This window comes from Podarcis melisellensis (genome assembly GCF_964234715.1).
Source record: "Podarcis melisellensis genome assembly, chromosome: 10".
NCBI lineage: Eukaryota > Metazoa > Chordata > Lepidosauria > Squamata > Lacertidae > Podarcis > Podarcis melisellensis.
The window spans coordinates 67,062,759-67,084,795 of record NC_138542.1 but is presented as its reverse complement, the minus strand read 5'-3'; the positions used below and the strand labels follow the sequence as shown (position 1 = coordinate 67,084,795).

Below are 22,037 nucleotides of genomic sequence, written 5' to 3'. Positions count from 1 at the left end.
CACACAATTTCTGTTCTCATCCTGAAGCAAAGTTCTTAACCCGAGGTACTATTTCTGGGTTAGCGGTGTCTGTAACTTGAAGCGACTGTAACCTGAAGTGTATGTAACCCGAGGTACCACGGTACAAAATGTGAAAGCCATAGCTAAATTGTTTCCCCCACCTTTGAAATATAACTGAGCACATCCTGCCACCTAGTGGTGCCCTGGGTAAGTACCGCCATCACACGCAAATAAGTTGGTTTGACAGTATTTGTTTTGCTAAGTTTCCCATGGGACTTTTCTGCCCTGTAAGGTAGAGGATAGGGACCCTGTGGCCCTCCAGAAACCACAACTCCCATCATGCCCGGCTATTGTTGATGCTGGCAGCAGTTGATGGGAGTTGGAGTCCACTAATTTCTGGCGAACCACAGGATTCCCCCATCCCTGGTATATGGGCTCACACAGATTTGCCTTTGATAATCCAGTTTTCTTCTACTTTTTAGGTGATTAAAAAAAAATTCACCATGATGAAAGTTCTGGAAACCAAGCCTTGTGAGGGAACAGCTGATGAAGTTGGGTATGTTTAGCCTGGAGAAGAGAAGACCAAGAGGTGATATGAATGCCATCGTCAAATATTTGAAGGGCCTTCACATGGAAGATTCTTGGGAGAAAAGCAATGACAAACCTAGACAGCATCTTAAAAAGCAGAGACATCACCTTGCCGACAAAGGTCTGTATATTAAAAGCTATGGTTTTCCCAGTAGTGATGTATGGAAGTGAGAGCTGGACCATAAAGAAGGCTGATCGCTGAAGAATGGATGCTGTTGAATTCTGGTGCTGGAGGAGACTCTTGAGAGTCCCATGGACTGCAAGAAGATCAAACCTATCCATTCTTAAGGAAATCAGCCCTGAGTGCTCACTGGAAGGACAGATCCTGAAGCTGAGGCTCCAATACTTTGGCCACCTCATGAGAAGAGAAGACTCCCTGGAAAAGACCCTGATGTTGGGAAAGATGGGGGACACAAGGAGAAGAGGACGAGAGAGGACGAGATGGTTGGACAGTGTTCTCGAAGCTGCGAACATGAGTTTGATCAAACTGTGGGAGGCAGTGGAAGACAGGAGTGCCTGGTGTGCTCTGGTCCAGGGGGTCACGAAGAGTTGGACATGTCTAAACGACTAAACAACAACAACACACATGGAAGATGGAGCAAGCTTGTTTTCTCCTACTCTGGAGGGTAGGATGCCAACCAATGGCTTCAAGTTGCAAGAAAAGAGATTCCAACCAAAGAACAGGAAGAATGTTCTGAGGGTAAGAACTGTTTGGCAGTGGTATGGACTCCCTCAGGAGGTGAACTCTCCTTCCATGGAGATTTTTAAGCAGAGGTTGGATGGCCATGTGTCCTGGATGCTTTAGCTGAGATTCCCGCATTGCAGTGGGTTGGACTAGATGACCGTTGGGGTCCCTTCCAACTCTACGATTCCCTGCCTTTGGCCCCACCAGCCCCTGGTGCACCTGCAATTTCTGGTTCCTTCAAATAGCTGGAGGAAGAGGGCTTTTGACACTTAGGGGCTGTCTGAATTGGAATGCTCAGTGGCCACTGAATGTTGACCATCTACTGCAGGGGAGGAAAAATGAATGGCGTGTCTGGGTTCCTGCACAGGGGAGCACCCTGTGCTGCAACATTCTGTTGCAGGTCCAACTGATGTCTATTAACTAGACCAGGGGTCAGCAAACCTTTTCAGCAGGGGGATGGTCCACTGTCCCTCAGACCTTGGGGGGGCCGGACTATATTTTTTGGGGGGGAATGAATGAATTCCTATGGCCCACAAATAACATTTTAAATAAAAGCACACATTCTACTCATGTAAAAACACCAGGCAGGCCCCACAAATAACCCAGAGATGCATTTGAAATAAAAGGACACATTCTTCTCATGTAAAAACGTGCTGATTCCCAGACCGTCCGTGGGCCGGATTGAGAAGGTGATGGGGCAGGTGATGGGCCTTAGTTTGCCTGCCCATGGACTAGAAGATCCTTCCATGGATGTTACCAGCTAGGCCACCCTGTTTTTTGGTGTCCTCCTTTGCAGCATGTTTTCCCCCCTTCTTGTTCTTCCCTCTCCACGCCATGGCCAGGCTGCTCTCCGATAATAGCACGTGACTCAGTCCAGAGGCAGAGGGCAAAAGCTACAAAGAGAAGCGGAGCGGAGCCTATCCAAAGCGGAGCCATTATCAGAGGATGCCGGCATGAGAAGCCGCTATTTGCACAACTCCTAACCTGTGCCCCCACTTGCGTTACCGGGCAAATATTTGCCCGAGTCCGACCAAAGTTAGCATTTCTAAAGAACCTTCAAAATACTAGAAAGCCTTCGGCGGCTGTTTTTAACTCCTCCTTGAACTTGGTTCAGCAGAGCAGAAACACCGGCCACCCAGCCTTTATGCTTGCCGTTCTCAGGAAGGCGACAAAATGAAGCCTCTCGCTTATTTCTTCGTTTTGCTGTTTGCTTTGGGAATACGGGGCTTTGATTTAATCATTGAAGAAAACCCAGAGGTAAGCGTCCATTTCCATCCTGGGCCACAACATTCTAAATCTACGGAGGAAAACAAGGAACAGGTTGCCTCCCTCTGCTCTTTCTTTCTTATGAACTTTACGGCACAAGCCTACTACAGGTCTACGCAGAAGTAAGCCTTGCTGAGTTCATTGGGGCTCATTCCCCAGCTAATAGGAACAGGACTCTGCTGACTTAATCAGCACAGTTGTTTTAAGTAAGATGGAACCAATCTAACCAGCTGGCAGTGTGATTCTATACATATACCTGAATTTGCTTTTTACCTCCTCCTCTCTCCTTTCCTTTTCCTCTTGTCTCTTTGGTCAAGTCTCTTAAATTATGAGCACGAGGGCAAGGATTGCCTTCTCTGTGATAAGTCGTCCTGAGAGTCTCTTTTCCAGAGTGGGATGAAACAGGCTTCTGCTAGTAATATTAACACTGAGTGGGTTGTTATTATTATTATTATTATTATTATTATTATTATTATTATTATTATTATTATCTGACCCATTCTCAAAGGACCTCAAAACAGAATACAGGGTCCTCCTCTCAACAGTCCTGTGAGGTAGTCTAGGCCAAAAAGTTATGATTAGCCCAAGATCACCCTACGGAACAACAGTTCTCAGAGTGCTTGAAAAATCCATCCATCTTCCCAGGGAGCTCTGGGAATTATAGGTCTGTGAAGGAAATTGTTGTTGTTGTTTAGTCATGTCTGACTCTTCGTGACCCCCTGGACCAGAGCACGCCAGGCACTCCTGTCTTCCACTGCCTCCCGCAGTTTGGTCAAACTCATGTTAGTAGCTTTGACAACACTGTCCAACCATCTCGTCCTCTGTCGTCCCCTTCTCCTTGTGCCCTCCATCTTTCCCAACATCAGGGTCTTTTCCAGGGAGTCTTCTCTTCTCATGAGGTGGCCAAAGTATTGGAGTCTCAGCTTCACAATCTGTCCTTCTAGTGAGCACTCAGGGCTGATTTCCTTCAGAATGGAGAGGTTTGATCTTCTTGCAGTCCATGGGACTCTCAAGAGTCTCCTCCAGCACCAGAATTCAAAAGCATCAATTCTTTGGCGATCAGCCTTCTTTATGGTCCAGCTCTCACTTCCATACATCACTACCGGGAAAACCATAGCTTTAACTATACGGGCCTTTGTTGGCAAGGTGATGTCTCTGCATAGGAGTCTCCCATTAGTTCTCAGCACCCTGAATGAACTACAACTCCCAGGATTCCTTGCAGGAAGCCATGGCTGCTAAAGTGGTTTAACAAGGCTTTAAATGGAGCCTCAATCGGATGGGGATTTGTGCTTCTGCATCTGTGTTTTCTTGGCAAGGGTATATTCCCTTCTTAATAGCCAACTTGTTAAGTTTCGGCACCATCACAAAATTCGGATACGTGCAAATTTCGGAGTTTTAGATGTGTTTCGGTTTGCATATCATTTTGGAAAGCACAGATTTGATAGATTTACCGTATTTTTTGCTCTATAAGACTCACTTTTTCCCTTCTAAAAAGTAAGGTGAAATGTGTGTGCGTCTTATGGAGTGAATGCAGGCTGCACAGTTATCACAGAAGCCAGAACAGCAAGAGGGATTGCTGCTTTCATTGCGCAGTGATCCCTCTTGCTGTTCTGGCTTCTGAGATTCAGAATAATTTTTTTCTTGTTTTCCTCCTCCAAAAACTAGGTGCGTCTTGTGGTCTGGTGCGTCTTATAGAGCAAAAAATACGGTAACTGTGCGCCGAACCAAATGTCTCCTCCATCCCGAATCCCAGAACAACACTCTCTGATTCTTGACAGTGCAGCTAGGCATAACGTTTTGCAGATCAGTACGCAACGGGAGTAACAAACGAACATCAATTGTACATCCCGCACAAAGCGAATTGCTGTTGTCTAGTCATCTTGGGTTGCTGCTGCCTCAGTTGCTTGACCGTCTTCATTCGCTTTCGGGTGGAAAGTTCACCATTGGTGTGTCTTGAACTGAACACACACCTTGCTCCTCTGATCTTGGCATTGGGTTTTTTTCTAGGATCTGGTTGATGCGAAGATTGATGGGTTCTCTACGATTTCCGCTCTGCACCATGGAAGACACCAGGTACAGGTTGCTCACTTATTTTACAAAGCACAGAAGGGAAAGAAGTGTAATGAGGAAGAAAAGAAAAACAGAATAGATTCCTTGCCAAGCAAAGAATTTATCTTAGAAGACATCTGAAGGCAGTTTAGGGAAGTTTTAAATGTTTGATGTTTTATTGTGCTTTTAATTTTCTGTTGATAGCTGATTCCCCAGAAAGGCTGGGGAAACTCAGCCAGCTGGACGGGGTATAAATAATAAATTATTATAATATAATTATTACTTAAATCCTGTGAGGTGATCGGTTCTTGGAATGTTGCACTCCCTCCAGTGGTTTGTTTTTTTAACAAATATTTTTTTACTTGGTTTTTAAACAAACCCAAATGCAAGAACCATTAAACACTTATCCAGCAGTACATCTATTGATGTTTGTTTTATCCATTGTCTCTAGACATACACATACACATTCAGCATTCAAACCTATTACTCAACATAACCCCTCCACTGAGAATATTGAACGTTTTGGTATAAGAAAGTCTTGAGATTTCGGTCATTAACATAGTTAAAGAAAGGGGTCCATGTTTCTTGAAAGGTGTCTCTATTCATTAGGCCTTTAATTGCCTTCCTGTGTCTGGTGAGACACACAGTCAGACATTGCTATATCCCAGATATTATTTTCCCATATATTCAGGGGGATTTCAGTCTGGTTCTTCCGTTGCTGAGCTAATTGTGCTGCGGTCAGTTAAAGGTAAAGGGACCCCTGACCATTAGGTCCAGTTGTGAATGACTCTGGGGTTGCGGTGTTCATCTCGCTTTATTGGCCAAGGGAGCCGGCGTACAACTTCCGGGTCATGTGGCCAGCATGACTAAGCTGCTTCTGGCGAACCAGAGCAGCGCACGGAAACACTGTTTACCCTCCCGCCGGAGTGGTACCTATTGATCTACTTGCACTTTGACGTGCTTTCGAATTGCTAGGTTGGCAGGAGCAGGGACCGAGCAACGGGAGCTCACCCCCTCGCGGGGATTCGAACCACCGACCTTCTGATCGGCAAGTCCTAGGCTCTGTGGTTTAACGCACAGCACCACCCGCATCCCCTCTGTGGTCAGTTAGAAGCCAGCTAGTTTGCTGTGGCGCAGGCTGGAGCCTAAGTCTATGTCCAAAGACAGTTGGGCTAAGGCAGGATTTGGAGAAATGGGTTGGCCTGTAATTGCAGGTAGAATGGAGAATACTCTATTCCAAAGGTTTCCAACATAAGGTCATTCCAACCAAACATGAATAAATGAATCAAGTTTGCCACCTCCAGTGCTGCAGGTTATCTGTTTCTCAATGCCAGATGCAAGTCGGACAGGAATAATAATAATAATAATAATAATAATAATAATAATAATAATTTATTTATACCCCACCCATCTGGCTGGGCTTCCCCAGCCACTCTGGGGTATCAGCTACAAACAGAAAATTAAAAGCAGAATAAAATGTTTTTCTGACCTACTTTGGGGGCTTCCTAGAAGCATCTAACTGGCTTCTGTGAGAACAGGACGCTGGACCTTGCGTGTCTTCTGATGTTCTTTAGGTTCTTACATTCACACAAGCTTTGTGTGCTGGAGGGCTCTGAGTCAATTCCAGTTATAAAAGAATCAGATAGACCTTCCTCTGCCTGAGACTCTGAACTTCTGCCGATCAGTGTAGACACTGCAGACCAGTGTATTACTGGTCTAGGTGGGCCCCTGGTATAAGGCAGCTGTGTATGTTACTAGTCATTCAACCACTTTTAACCCAAGGTATTTATACGGGGCCGGATTTAGGTTTGATGAGGCCCTAAACTGCTGAAGGTAATGGGACTGTCCTTTGTCAACAACAAATGGTCACTGTTTTTTGTGTTGAATATATGCTATATGGTAATTTATGGATGTAATAGGTATCTAAAGCCATTTGCACATAACAAAATATGTATTTTATCAAAGTAATTGTTGAACTGAAATACAATTAAGAAGTATATTAACAGTGAAATACAATTAAGAAGAAGTACTAATAGTATTAATAGTGAAATAATTATTAAGCTCTAACTTAAAATGATTTTTTTATCCATAACAAACTTAATAATGCAAACACATTGGCATTCGGCAATAACAAACGTTTCTTTAGAAACACAATTTACAAAGACTCATAACCTAGTCTCTAGAAACTTGCTATAATGTGAAATAATAATTTCAAACCAGTGGTTTTTTAAGGAGCAGGCTAGCAGGCAGAGCCCATTACTTACATCAGGCTTCCTCAAACTCGGCCCTCCAGATGTTTTGAGACTACAATTCCCATCATCCCTGACCACTGGTCCTGCTAGCTAGGGATCATGGGAGTTGTAGGCCAAAAACATCTGGAGGGCCGAGACTGAGGAAGCCTGACTTACATCGTAGGAGCCTACACAACACAAAACTCTATTGCTGTTAGGTAGGTTTAATATACCGGTAATTGTTTTTTACCTTATAGTTTGGAAATGTACATCCAGTTTTTTTCCCTTTAATTTTTTTGGGGGCCCCCAAGAGAGTGGGGCCCTAAGCTATAGCTTGTTTAGCTTATTTGTAAATCTGGCACTGTATTTATCAGTGGCATAGCGTGGGGGGGTTGGGGGGGCCGGCCGCACCGGGCGCAACATCTGGGGGTTAGGGTTAGGGGGCGCAAATCCACGGGTTAGGGGGCACAAATTACTTGCCTTGCCCCGGGTGCTGACAACCCACGCTACGCCACTGGTATTTATACAAGTATGAAGTCTAAGTCTTGGTTCTCATTTCATTCAACTCCCCCTCCCCACCTCCTCAGAGAAGCACATCTGGTGATGAGGACTCAGGAGAATTGGTGAGCCTGCCTATTGATTTTTCCTCTATCTCTTCTATAATTTCCTGCCCCCACCCTCAACCCAGTTAACCATTAGCAAGAGATCAATCCCACTGTTTGTTCAGAGTACCCCCCCACCCAACCCCTTGATCTAGGTACCAGGATATTAACTAGCTGGGGTTTGGAAACAGTTGCACAATATTGTCCCAGGAGGCTGGAATGCAGATTGACAAAGCGCCTCACCTCGGGGGGAGCACTCCATAAGCCACTCGTATTTTTCTTTCCAAAACATAATTACAGGATTTTACAGTCTTTTGTTATTCGCCTGCAATCAATATATTTTTATACGCCATTTTATTTTAATATGCAATCTGTCGTGCGATTTTATATTGTCAGGTATGTTTATAAGGCCACTGATTTTATTTATATCTTGCAAAACTGTAGAGTAACTTGTGGGCTGTTGTTTTTTACTGTCTGATTTCACCCGTAATTGTCACATACATTCTATATTTTCTGTAAACAGCTTAGAGGTTTAGATGATTATGCCTGTTGAATAAATAGGCACCTGGGGTGGCAGTGGCTCAGTTTGGCTCTCGGCGCCTTCTCATGTCGCTAGTCCTCATTTTGGGATCCCTCTGATGGCAGATCCATCTCTGCCTACTTTCACAAACCTCCTCGTGATCACTCATTGCTGGGGCTGGTGGCAGCTGAAGTCCAATAACATGCCATGGGTTCCTTACCGCCTTCTCAAGATCCTCAGTGAATATAGGGGCACAGTCAGCTCAGTTGATGATCTCTAGGCTGGACTGATTCAGGAAAGGCTTCTCAAAACAAGTGCATCACTTGGCAGACCTTCCCCGAATCTCCCCACCCTAGAGATAATAAGCTGAGCTGACCATTCCCCAGGGCCGGATTTAGTTTTGATGAGGCCCTAAGCTGCTGAAGGTAATGGGGCCCTTTATATGTCCAGCTGTCCTTTGTCAACAACAAATTGTCACTGTTTTTTTGTGTTGAATATATGCTATGTGGTCATTTATGGACCTAAAAGGTAAAGGTAAAGGTACCCCTGACCATTAGGTCCACTCGTTACCGACTCTGGGGTTGCGACGCTCATCTCGCTTTATTGGCCGAGGGAGCCGGTGTACAGCTTCCGGGTCATGTGGCCAGCATGACTAAGCCGCTTCTGGCGAACCAGAGCAGTGCACGGAAACACCATTTACCTTCCCACCGGAGCGGTACCTACGGTATTTATTACCTACTTGCACTTTGACGTGCTTTCGAACTGCTAGGTTGGCAGGAGCAGGGACTGAGCAACGGGAGCTCAGCCAGTCGCGGGGATTCAGACTGCCGATCTTCCAATTGGCAAGCCCAAGAGGCTCAGTGGTTTAGACCACAGCACCACCCGTGTCCCTTTATGGACCTAATAGGTATCTAAAGCCATTTGCACATAACAAAATACATATTTTATCAGAGTAATTTGTTTTTTATCTTGGAAATGTACATCCAGGTTTTTTCCTTTAACTTTTTGGGGGCCCCCAAGAGAGTGGGGCCCTAAGCTATAACTTGTTTAGCTTATACGTAAATCCGACACTGTCATTCCCCATAGCTTCCATTTGCTGTTTTTTCTATGCTGCCTTTGCTTCTTGCTCTTGCTTTTCTATGCTGCCTTTGCTTCTTCTGTCTGGGTCATCCAACATAGACCGAGAATCCTCCAGCCAAGGGACCGTGCAGCATGTTTGCTCTGTACGCCACCAAGCGCCCTGATGGATTTAAGCAAGGGATCCAGTTGCTCAACCATGAGAGAATCAAAGCATCCCTTGAGGAAAGTTCTAGGGATATGCATACAGTGGTACCTCGGTTGAAGAACAGTCCTGTTTACGAACTATTCGGTTTACGAACACCACAAAACCGGAGGTAGTGTTCTGGTTTGCGAACTTTACCTCGGTCTAAGAACGGAATCCGAATGGTGGAAGGGCACCTGTGACAGGAGGCCTCATTACGGAAAGTGTGCCTCGGTTTAAGAACAGTTTCGGTTTAAGAACGGACTTCCAGAACGGATTAAGTTCGTAAACCGAGGTACCACTGTATTTGGAGTTGTACCTGTCCCTTCACTGACTCCTGTCCAAATCTGTTGATTCCTCCAGGTGGCGGGCGATGACAACATAATCCTCCACAGCTACAAGGTCCAGTCCACCATCACATCTCGACTGGCCAACACGATGGTGCGGACCAAAGTGGAAAACCGAGCCAGGCACCCACAGAACCTGGTCTTTGATGTTCAGATCCCCAAAGGGGCATTTATTCATAACTTTACCATGTAAGTAAGAGCTGGCCTGGTTCCACCAGTTGGTTGGTATATGTGCAGGTGACTGTCTGCAGCAGGAGTGGGGAGACTTGAGGGTACAGTCATACCTTGGAAGTCAAACAGAATCCGTTCCAGAAGTCTCTTCGACTCCCGAAACGTTTGACTTCCAAAGCGTGACTTCTGATTGGCTGCAGGAAGCTCCTGCAGCCAATTGGAAGCCGCGGAAGCCCCATTGGACGTTCAGCTTCCAAAAGAATGTTCCAGTTCCGGTTCCAAAACCAAAACAATTACTTCTGGTTTTTGATCGTTTGGGAGCCGAAATATTCTGAATCTCAGAAGCCAGAACAGCAAGAGGGATCGCTGCGCAGGGAAAGCAGCAATCCCTCTTGCTGTTCTGGCTTCTGTGATAGCTGTGCAGCCTGCATTCGCTCCATAAGACGCACATACATTTCTCCTTACTTTTTAGGAGGGAACAAGTGAGTCTTATAGAGCAAAAAATACGGTACTTTGCAGTTGTTGATTCCTTGTTTGTGACTGGCTTTCTGCCCCTCAGGAATGTCAACGGCATCACCTTCACTAGTTCCGTGAAGGAGAAATCTGCAGCCAGAAGTCAATATGCCCAAGCGAGAGCGAAAGGCAAAGCCGCAGGAATATTGAGGTATGAACCTGACTTCATATCTATCTGTCTATCTATCTATCTATCTATCTATCTATCTATCTATCTATCTATATCTATCTATCTATCTATCTATCTATCATCTATCTATCTATCTATCTATCTATCTATCTATCTATCTATCATCTATCTCAGTGTTTCCCAACCTTGGGCCTCCAGATGTTTTTGGCCTACAACTCCCATCATCCCTCGCTAGCAAGACCAGTGGTCAGGGATGATGGGAATTGTAGTTCAAAAACAGCTGGAGGCCCAAGGTTGGGAAACACTGATCTATCTATCTATCTCTATCTATCATCTATCTAGCATGATGGACTAGGAGCTGGGAGACCAGGGTTCAAATCTGCACTCTGCCATGAAGTTCACCGGGTGACCTTGGGCCAGTCAGTGTCTGTTGGCCAGCCCTACCTCACAGGGTTGTTGTTTTGAAGGTGAAATGGGGAGGAGGGACATTGAGGTCCTTGGAGAAAAGGTTGGAATCAAATGAATAAAATTTAAAAGGATGAATTCTCTCCTTGAGGGCCTCAGTCTCCAAAACCCAAAGGCCCATTTTAAATGGATGGAGAGATTGGTAGAAAGGCTTAGCTCTCCCATAAGTATTGGCCTCTGGGGGAGTGGGGAATCTGTTGCCGATCAATGGCTTATAGAACTAATTTCTGTGGAATGTCATAGAGAACCATCTGCAGAAATGGCTTTTGAATAAAAAGTGTTGGTCACATTAATGGGCAATAGGTGCCCCGGTGAACAGACATGGCAAGCTGAGCCTGCAACAAAAAACTACCAGTTTATCCTCACCTTCGAACAGGTGTGCAGACTGCCAGCCAGCCAGGCATTCCCTATTCCAGGATACTCCGTTCCATGCCCCCTCTCCATGGCTACAATGCTCAGGTTTTTTTGGGGGGGGGTGTTGCCCCTTAGGGCTTTAAAAAACATGTCTTGTAGTTCTGCAAACCTCCCAAATTCACTGCCAGAGCATATTTAGTCTGTAGCCTTCTTGTTCAAAGAACTACCACTATTATGAACTGTTTGAGAGATTTCTAGGGGCAACTGGCTGACAGAATTCTGGCCAATATTGGTCCGATCCACATAGGCAGTCCTTATATTTGAATGCCAGAGGGATGGCAAAGAACCAGCTCATTGATTCTCGGTTCATATAGGCTTATTCTTAATATGGCAGAAGCACAAGATGTTGACTTGTCAGGGGACTGGTGAACCAGTCCTCCAAAAGTCTCAGAGCAATCCTTGTGTCCTGGCTTCGCCCACCTTTTAATGATTTTCTGGCACGTGACGACTCATCATGTGGATCAGTGTCATCTTGAGTCCTCAGATGCTGTCGGACCACAACTTCCATTGCCCTCTTGATCGTTGGCGAAATCAGCTGGGGATGATGGGAGTTGTGGTCCACCCAATCAGCTGAGAATTATGGGAATTGTAGTCCATCAAACCAGCTGGGGACGATGGGAGTTGTAGTCCACCCAATGAGATGAGGATGATGGGAGTTGTAGTCCACCCAATGAGATGATGATGATGATGGGAGCTGTAGTCTACCCAGTGAGCTGAGGATGATGGGAGTTGTAGTCCACCCAATGAGCTGGGGATGATGGGAGTTGTGGTCCACCCAATCAGCTGAGGGTGATGGGAGTTGTAGTCTACCCAATCAGCTGAGGATGATGGGAGTTGTAGTCCACCCAATCAGCTGGGGGTATGGGAGTTCTAGTCCACCAAATCAGCTGGGGATGATGGAAGTTGTAGTCCACTTCTGGGGAACTCCGACAACGAACACTTATCTAGATGATCTTGAGATGCCTGGAAGCTTTCCCAAGCCTGGTGCAACATACATGATTAGCAGAGAAGATTACATTGGTTATCAAATAAAATAAAATGGTTGTGTGAAAGATTTGTTTTCTGATGAAGTGAATGGAAAATATTTTAAAGTGCAGAGATTATTATGAGATGTTTGGGGTCCTCTACCTGCCCCTGTCTCAATTTACTGCTGGCATTTTGGTGGCATGTTAAGGGCTAGGGAGTTTCTCCTCCCCTGTGTGTATTAATGACTGGATTCAGGAGCAACACTCTGGACATGGAGAACTTCAAAGCGGAACTCAATGTGCCAGGAGGAACCAAAGTCCAGTTTGAAATCCATTACCAAGAGCCAATTCGGAGGAAGCTATCGACGTACGAGCATGTTATCCCCCTTCAGCCAGGCAGGCTGGCCAAACAACTGGAGGTAAAGCAAAAAGACAGGGCTGGAATTGGGGGTTTGGAGCACCACTTTAAAGACTTACCGTATTTTTCACTCTATAAGACGCACCAGACCACAAGACGCATCTAGTTTTTGGAGGAGGAAAACAAGAAAAAAAAATATTCTGAATCTCAGCAGCCAGAACGGCAAGAGGGATCGCTGCGCAGTGAAAGCAGCAATCCCTCTTGCTGTTCTGGCTTCTGGGATAGCTGTGCAGCCTGCATTCCCTCCATAAGATGCACACACATTTCCCCTTTTTAGGAGGGAAAAAGTGAGTCTTATAGAGCAAAAAATACAGTAGTTAATTTAATTTGCTATCATATTTCATCAGAAATCTCTGAACCAAAAGGAATCTGTGTAATACAACACGAATTCCGTGTTCGAACCAAAGGAGCTCTTGTGCTTCTGCTACTAATTTTATGAAATAAATTTTAAAAAACAAACTAATTGCAATTCCACATTTTAAGTGCCGCAAATAAGCATCTCTGAACAATGTACACAAAACAAAAGACAAATATAAATCATGCCCAATGATCAGAATGTATTAAGATGCATCAAAACGCAGCGTAATTTTGAAGCCATCCTAAATTGGAGATTCTTCCTTGCATGCTTTGGCAAGATGCACCGCATTTTTCTAGAGATGTTCCTGTTATTTCACTGTTTCTATTTGTTGCTTCTAAACTCCTCTGCGCTGTGTGACCACAGGTGGACGTTCGCATCATCGAGCCTCAGGGCCTTCACTTTGTCCACGTCCCCAGTTCACTTGGAGACCAGTTTGAAGGTATCCATACCATCTCCAAAGGAGAGAAAAAGGTAATGCGGACTGTCTCCCTGTGGGGAGAAATGGAGCTCCTGTTGGGGCAGGATTCTGGGGGCAGGAGCGCAGGGCCCCACACAACAGGAGAAGGAGGAGGGACCCACAAATGCAAATGGGTGGCTTTCCACGTTTTGAAGGAAGTGCTGTCCCCATCTAAAGAGGAAGATCTCCATAAGACCACAAAGTCCAGACTGGTGAACCTCAGAAATGTTAGAAACCTGGAAGGTTCAGTGGCAGATGAAAGAAAGTACTTTTTCTTGCAGTGCATAGTTAAACAATGGAACTCACTCTCTCATGAGGCAGTTTTGGATGGTTTTAAATGATGTTTAGGCACATTCATGGAGTTTAAGGCCACCAGTGGCTACTAGTCATGGTTACTAGTCATGAGGGATGCTGGTGGCGCTATGGTCTAAACCACTGAGCCTCTTGGGCTTGCCGATCAGAAGGTTGGTGGTTCGAATCCCCGTAGTGAGGTGAGATCCTGTTGCTCTGTCCCAGCTCCTGCCAACCTAGCAGTTCGAAAGCACACCAGTGCAAGTAGATAAATAGGTACCACTGCATCGGGAAAGTAAAGGGCGTTTCTGTGTGCTCTGGTTTCCATCACACTATTCCATTGCGCCAGAAGCAGTTTAGTCCCGAGTTTGCCTATGCCTGTTCTATATCCTCTACAGCTGTGTTTTGCAGTGGAAGGAAAAATTGTTTTGATGTTAAAGGGCCTAATCCAGACTGGGACTGCAGTTGGAGGGGGAGGAATAAAGGCCCTGTAACTGAAATCCCAATCTGGATCCTCCCACTTTATTTAAACCCATGTGTGCATAAAATTGCTCGTTTATGCGAACAGCACTTCATGAAACCATCCTGAGAATATAACCAAGGAGCACTGTAAAAACATTTAGGATAGACAGATAGTTTTTTTTTAAGTCTTCATCATCTGCAAATGAAGGACTGAAAGGGGAAAGGAGAGCTTTTAAAAATGCCGGCAGGTTTTGCATTCAAATTATAGCTGTGGTTTGTGCAAATACCATTTGTTATGTACTGAAATTCTCACCTTGTAGATAGTTATGCAAATAAGGGATCGAAAGTGATGCTCAGTGATTGGATAGTTTTAGAAAGTTGTTACAGTAACGTTGTACTGGAGCTCTATATAAGCAGGCTGACTGAACCCTTCAGTTCAGTCCTGTCCTGGCCTGTGAATAAACAAGAGCTGTTTGAAGAATCGCTGTGTCGTCTGATATGTTCACCCACAACTTAACACCATTGGTTGCATGAAAATGCCTCACTTGTGCCATTGTGATTTTCCTTCAAGGCTCATGTGTCCTTCAAACCAACAGTGGCCCAGCAACGAAAGTGTCCCACCTGTTCTTCTACAGCAGTCGATGGCCATTTTGTGGTCACTTACGATGTCAACAGAGACAGCAAAGCTGGCGAACTGGAGGTACATTAGCTCTGCAGATGGGGAGCATTTTAAGGAGCGTGCTTAGAAATGCGGGCTAGATAGTCGTCTATCAACTGGACTCTCTGGTACCAAAGCAAACAGCTTGGGGAGACACAGGCTAAAATATTCCATAGGAATGACCAAGCTATAACTGCTTATTATTTCGATTTCATGACCCGCAAGGGTTGCTAGAGGTCATGCCCATTTCAGAACTTCCAAGAATAAGTTCCTTTTCTAGAATTGAAGCATCTGGGTTCCTTCTTTTTATTTTGCAGATCTTCAACGGGTATTTTATCCACTACTTTGCTCCTGAAAACCTGGATCCCCTGCCGAAAAACATTCTCTTTGTGATCGATGTCAGCGGTTCGATGTGGGGATTGAAAATGAGGCAGGTAAGTGGTAGAAGCAACAAGACATCCATCTTGGCAAGGTGTCCTCCTTTGTATAGGAGATGGTTTCATTGTTGCTGCTTTTTTAAGAAATCAGAGGCAGGGGAACCTTTTCCAGCCTGAGGGTGGCATTCGTTTCTGATCTAGCCAGAGGCAAAATTTTGCAGAGCTTCGTGAAAAAGACCAATGGAATCAGTTTGACCTGGTGAAAGATAATGTGCGTTTGAAGGGGAATAAAACACTGCATATCCAGATTATTTAAATAAATATTATTACAGTGGTACCTCGGGTTAAGAACTTACGGTAATTCGTTCTGGAGATCCGTTCTTAACCTGAAACTGTTCTTAACCTGAGGTACCACTTTAGCTAATGGGGCCTCCCGCTGCTGCCGCACTGCCAGAGCACAATTTCTGTTCTCATCCTGAAGCAAAGTTCTTAACCCGAGGTACTATTTCTGGGTTAGCGGAGTCTGTAACCTGAAGTGTCTGTAACCTGAAGCATCTCTAACCTGAGCTACCACTATCGTATCTGAAGAAGTGTGCATGCACACGAAAGCTCATACCAAGAACTAACTTAGTTGGTCTTTAAGGTGCTACTGGAAGGAATATTTTTGTTTTGACTATGGCAGAGCAACACGGCTTCCTATCTGTAACTGAGGTACCACTGTATATGATGAACACGCAAGCAGAATTTGAACTATGAACAACAGAAGGGATTGAAGATTCCAGGAGTTTTGTTAAGGTTTAAGAGATAGAAGACAGAGTACAACAGAGGCAGAGGAACAGAAACACCTTGGAAAGGAGGGTTGGGAAGTCGGGGGGAGTTTTTTTATTATTATGTATTGAAATGTATGTGTGAAAATTGGGAAAACTTAATAAGAAACTTCGGAGGGGGGTCTTTTAACAATGCAATAGCTTGATACAGGAATTAAGATAAGGAGCTGTTAACGGTTCGGGGTTGTTTATTTTTTCATGCCTCTAAGAGGTTTTTAATGGAAAGGGAAAGTGCGCATCAGGGTTTATGAGATTCCATAGGAGTTAACACTGGGGGACCAGGTGCCATCTCTGCATACCTGTATCCCTGAAATATAAACAGATGCCAGAGGGTTTGCTGCATGTCAGGTGTCCATGCGTCAGCCAGAGTAGGCTCTGACCCATTAAAACTAAAATTTATCCCCTAATAATGAAAAATGTAGTCCATAATCTTAAACACCCTTACAAGGGAGAAATCTCGACTGAAGACAGTGGGTTTTGCATCTGAGAAAATAGGCAAGGGATTGCATTTGAGGTCATCATCACCACAATTGTTTATGGCCAGATAGCTCACGAGATGAAGAAAATTGCACAATTCGCAAAGTTGCAAAATACAGTGGTACCTCGGGTTAAGTACTTAATTCGTTCCAGAGGTCCGTTCTTAACCTGAAACTGTTCTTAACCTGAAGCACCACTTTAGCTAATGGGGCCTCCTGCTGCCGCCGCACCGCCGGAGCACAATTTCTGTTCTTATCCTGAAGCAAAGTTCTTAACCTGGAGCAATATTTCTGGGTTAGCGGAGTCTGTAACCTGAAGCGTATGTAACCTGAAGTGTATGTAACCTGAGGTACCACTGTATAAAAAAATTTAGTATCTGCCAGTCATTTTAGGCAATGCAGTGCTACAGTTGTGAAATGGATTAATGTCCTATGGCTTTACGTTATATGAATGGAGAACGGTAACCATAATTCTCACCGCAACGGTTCATTTTACAGACGGTTGAAGCCATGAGAACCATCCTAGGGGAACTCCGCTCTGCAGACCAGTTTTCAGTCGTCGACTTCAACCACAACGTCCGGTGCTGGAGAGACCAATTGGTGCAAGCCTCCAGATCGGAGACAGAAGCTGCAAAGAAGTACATTGAGGGAATCCATCCGAATGGAGGTGAGCATGGTACCAAAGTAGGTTTATGGAATGCATCATAGAAGCAATTAGAGTCAGAGGGAATCTTGTAGATCATCGTGCACGAGCCCTTGCTCAGCACAGGAAGCTTCAAACCACAGCATTGCTGGTAGGAGGTCACCTATTGTCTGTTTAAATGCCTCTGGTGAAAAAACCCATCACCTCCCAAGGCAAGCTCTTGCTTTTAATAATAATAATAATAATAATAATAATAATAATAATATAATTTATTATTTGTACCCCGCCCATCTGGCTGGGCTTCCCCAGCCACTCTGGGCGGCTCCCAAAAAAATATTAAAATACTGCAATACATCAAACATTAAAGTCTTCCTCAAACAGGGCTGCCTTCAGATGTCTTCTAAAAGTCTAGTAGTTGTCGTTCTCTTTGACATCTGGTGGGAGGGCATTCCACAGGGATGGCGCCACTACCGAGAAGGCCCTCTGCCTGGTTCCCTGTAACTTGGCTTCTCGCAGTGAGGGAACCGCCAGAAGGCCCTCGGCGCTGGACCTCAGTGTTCGGGTAGAACGATGGGGGTGGGTGGAGACGTTCCTTCATGTTCAGCTGAAATCTGTTTCCATTAAATTTGCATTACTTAGATCCCTGGAGCAACCGTGAACTAGTCCAATCCATCTTCTCCATGACATCCTTTTCCCTTTTTGAAGACATCTCCCTTTAATCTTATATTCCCAGACTAAACACGCCCTGCTCTCAAAATCTCCAGTGTCAGATGGAATAACAGCAAAATATTACAAAAAACTGAGCGAGCAGCTGGTGAACCCTTTGAAAGACACAATGAATGAGATTTTAAAAACAGGAGAAGTTCTGGAAACACGGAAAGAGGCCTATATAACTTTGATACCAAAGCAAGATTTGGATGTGACATTAGTAAAAAATTATAGGCAGATTTATAGGCAGATCTCATTATTAAATAATGATTATAAATTATTTGCATTTGTATTGGCAATGATTTTTCTAAAAAAGAATTCATTCATCATGACCAGGCTGGATTCCTTCCAGGCAGGCAAATTAAAGATATTATCAGAAATGTATTGAATATTATAGAGTACCTGGAAGTGAGAAATGAGAAAAAAGCAGCATTAATGTTCATAGATGCGAAAAAAGCATTTGATAACATTTCTTGGAGCTTCATGAAGAGGGTGATGGGATTTGGAGTAAATTTTAATAGGGGAATGCCCACCATTTGTAGATGCCTCACTATCTTGGGTAACCCCCTTTTGCAGTACATGCTCTTGTTCAGCCTTCCCCAACCTGGTGCCCCCCCCAGCTGTTTTGAACTACAGTTCCCCTTATTCCTGACCATTGGCCATGTGGACTGGGGCTGGTGGGAGTTGGAGTCCAACCACACTGGGGAGGGGCATCATGTTGGGGAAGGCAGCCCTACTTCATCACTATATATGAGAGAAAAATAAGCAACAGAGTCTCATGCATGCAGTTGTAGGCAGCAAGGCTTCTGAATACCAGTTGCTGGAAACCAGAGGATAAGGAGGGTGTTATTGTGCATGAATCCTGCTTGCAGGTTTCCCACAGTCATCTGGTCAGCCACTGTGAGAATGGGATGTTAGTTTCTGTTTGCCACTGTGCAGCTGCTTGGAGTCACAGGACTCTGTTTACATTCCAGAGACCTTCCAGGCTGTTGGAAGTCTCATGGGAGACGGGATATGACGTTAGTGGTTTCCTGTTCCTTTGTTGTTCAGTTGCTCTCTGCTTTCATAGAGAGAGGATGTCTTTTCTGTCTGTATAGCTTAGAAAGAAAACTCTTTGCAATGTAGCCATAAATCTCATCACATCCGCGTGCTGCTGGAAACTCTGCTTAATGGGAACATGCCTGAGGCCTCATCAAAGGCTCAGGTCGTTAATTATTCGTTAGAGGCGATTCCGAAGGCTTGGCCAGAGGAAAATGAGGCTTTATCAGCTTGGCAGAGTGGAGATGCCAACATGGGATGCTAGATTTCATGGGTCCTGGGTCTAATCCAGCAGCTTCTTCTTGTGTTCTCATGATCTTGGGGTCCACCTGCACTACAAGGAAGCTCCATAACAGGCACCCCCAACCTTTGGCCCTCCAGATGTTTTGGACTACAGTTCCCATCATCCCTGATCACTGGTCCTGTTAGCTAGGGATCATGGGAGTTGTAGGCCAAAACATCTGGAGGGCCACAGGTTGGGGATACCTGCTCTATAATCATTTATATACAAATTGAATTGCAATAGTTTCGCCCAAAGAATCCTAGGATTTGTAGTTTGTTGAGAATGCTAAGCATTAGCTCTACTCTTGGGATGATCTGGGAGTGAGTGATCGTAGAATCATGGAATGGCAGGGTTGGGAGGGACCATGAGGGTCATCTAGTCCAACCCCCTGCAATGCAGGAATCTTTTGCCCACCGTGGGGCTCAAACCCACAACCCTGAGATTAAGAGCCTCATGCTCTACCGACTGAGCTATCTGTAGTGATGATCTATTAAATCAGATTATGTACGCAGTATACTTGTAAAGCACATTTGAAGCGTGTTTCCCCCCCTGAAATAATTTTAGCTGCTGTAGTTCGTTAAGGATCACTGGTAATTGTAAATTGAGGAGGAGGAGGAGTAAACTATTGTGCTCAGAATTCAGTGCTCCAAAATTAAGGGTCCAAAAGCCCCACTGAATACTATGCCTGCAATACTACGCTCGCTTACCTGGAAGTAAGCCCAATTGAACTCAACTCATTGAAGCCGCATTGAACTTGGCTTTACTTTTGAGTAAACATCTATAGGACTGCTCTGTAACTCTCCCATTGATTGTGGAAAATAGGGACGTCCTTAAATTCAATAGGATTTAAATGCGCCTACTTCCCTCTGTCGTTTATTGCCTCTTTCTCATTTTTTGAATCAGGAACAAACATCAACGACGCCCTTCTCCGGGCCATCTTTATTTTAAATGAAGCTACAAGTCTAGGATTGTTGGATCCAAACTCTGTGTCCATGATCGTGCTGGTGTCAGATGGAGATCCTACCGTTGGTAAGAATCCTGCGGCTACAATGTGGTCCTGTTGTTTAGTCGTTTAGTTGTGTCCGACTCTTCGTGACCCCATGGACCAGAGCACGCCAGGCACTCCTGTCCTCCACTGCCTCTCGCAGTTTGGTCAAACTCATGCTGGTAGCTTCGAGAACACTGTCCAACCATCTCGTCCTCTGTCGTCCCTTTCTCCTTGTGGTACTAAACATGACTAACTAGCCTGTGGCACCACTGAGCTCAGTGAAACCTGTTTCATGCATGCAATATCCTTTCCATTGCCCATTCATGATTATTTGTGCTCACGATGCTCTTGGGGTGGTCAAGTGTTTGGGGGCGGCAGGGAGGCTGTCTCACTTTTATTGTGCTATATCTCCTCTGAAGAGCAATAATGTGGTAGCACTGGGGAGAGCATCACAGCACAAAGGAGGATTTTGGCTTGGGTGGCCAATCCATCAGGGATTCTTTAGCTGCGATTGAAGGGGATCGGAATAGATCAGGGGTTGGCAAGGTTTACCTCACCCAGGCCGGTTCACTCCAGCGGAGATCCCTCCGTGGGCCGGACTGTGAGCGCCTGCGATTTCCAGTGTCTGCATCTTCATCTGCACAGACACGATTTCCAGTGTCTGCGTCTGCACAGACACATTTAGCACAGCATGCGGGGACTCACCAAGTGGGCGGCTCGGTTTGGGGGCGGCTCGTGGACCAGTTAAACAACCCGCCCATGGGCCTTAGGTTGCCTACCCCTGGAATAGATGATCAATCAATCAATCAATCAGTAGTTGAACTGGGTTCCCCACAGTCATAAAAACGAAACAAAAAAGAGCCACAAAAACGCAAAACAAATAGCAAAAACAAACAGCGTAACACTCAAAACAGAAGTGTGGTGCTCAAATCGGAAGCACAACACTCAAAATGGAGTGCATTCAGCTTCCGAAAAAAATTCACTTACTTCCGGGTTTGCAGTGTTCAGGTTCCAAGTTGTTTGAGCACCAAGGTGTTTAAGAACCAAGGGACCACTGTACCAAGAAATAGCATCTTGATTTATTATTTTCCTTCATTTTCGGACTCATATGCAACACTTTAATGGAACAGTCCTGGATGAATGTGACCATTTACTTCCTTTCCATTCCCCATCAGGAGAACTTAAGCTGCCTACAATTCAGAAGAACGTGAAGAAGAACATTCGGGACGATATCTCTTTGTTCTGCCTTGGTATCGGATTCGACGTGGATTATGATTTTCTGAAAAGGCTGGCTCATGAAAACAATGGCGTTGCCCAGAGGGTTTTTGGGAACCAGGAGACCTCATCTCAAATGAAGGTGAATTTCCACCCTCTCTCCCCATTATACAAAATTTTATAGAAGACAAAGGAGGGTGAGAATGAAAGGAAAACATGACACATACAACCTCTTTACAGAAATCATCATCATCTTATCATCTGGTTATCTGTTAAATTATCTGGATTTAATAGAACCAAAGACTTGCAAGGGTCGTTGGAGGACATCTAAACTAACTTCTTGCAGGTGCAAGAAGTTCAGGATCCCTGAATAGATGGCTATCCAGCCTCTTTTCAAAAATACATCCTGTGAAAGTGACCCCGTCAGCTCCCCAGGCAATCTCTCCCACTGTTGAACAGCTTATACAATTAGGACCTTTCTTCTAATGGAGGTGTTTTAGCTTGAGGGGCCAGATAACTGTGACAAGTTGGTGAGGCAAACCCGCCTGTCCATCACATGACATTCAGGTGTCTCACGATTGGCAGGTGGGTTGTCCCACCTACCTGTTGAAATTCCTTGCTGTGGTTTTCA

The 22,037-nt window shown here is 45.0% G+C and overlaps 1 protein-coding gene across 2 annotated transcripts in view; it reads left to right on the top strand.

Annotated features, from left to right (window-relative positions):
* Positions 1-2,322: 2,322 nt before the first annotated feature.
* Positions 2,323-22,037, top strand: part of ITIH2 (inter-alpha-trypsin inhibitor heavy chain 2) — a 45,403-nt gene continuing 25,688 nt past the window's right edge. Inside the window, exons 1-12 of one of the 2 annotated variants that reach the window (XM_081926871.1) lie at positions 2,323-2,530; positions 4,547-4,612; positions 7,407-7,442; positions 9,566-9,738; positions 10,280-10,384; positions 12,464-12,626; positions 13,347-13,454; positions 14,765-14,893; positions 15,169-15,285; positions 17,030-17,198; positions 20,107-20,232; positions 21,367-21,548. In XM_081926871.1, coding sequence (XP_081782997.1) covers positions 2,447-2,530; positions 4,547-4,612; positions 7,407-7,442; positions 9,566-9,738; positions 10,280-10,384; positions 12,464-12,626; positions 13,347-13,454; positions 14,765-14,893; positions 15,169-15,285; positions 17,030-17,198; positions 20,107-20,232; positions 21,367-21,548 — 1,458 coding nt within the window. In that variant the 5' untranslated portion in view covers positions 2,323-2,446. The remainder of the gene's footprint in view (positions 2,531-4,546; positions 4,613-7,406; positions 7,443-9,565; positions 9,739-10,279; positions 10,385-12,463; positions 12,627-13,346; positions 13,455-14,764; positions 14,894-15,168; positions 15,286-17,029; positions 17,199-20,106; positions 20,233-21,366; positions 21,549-22,037) is intronic. The other variant, XM_081926870.1, reaches the window with a different exon arrangement.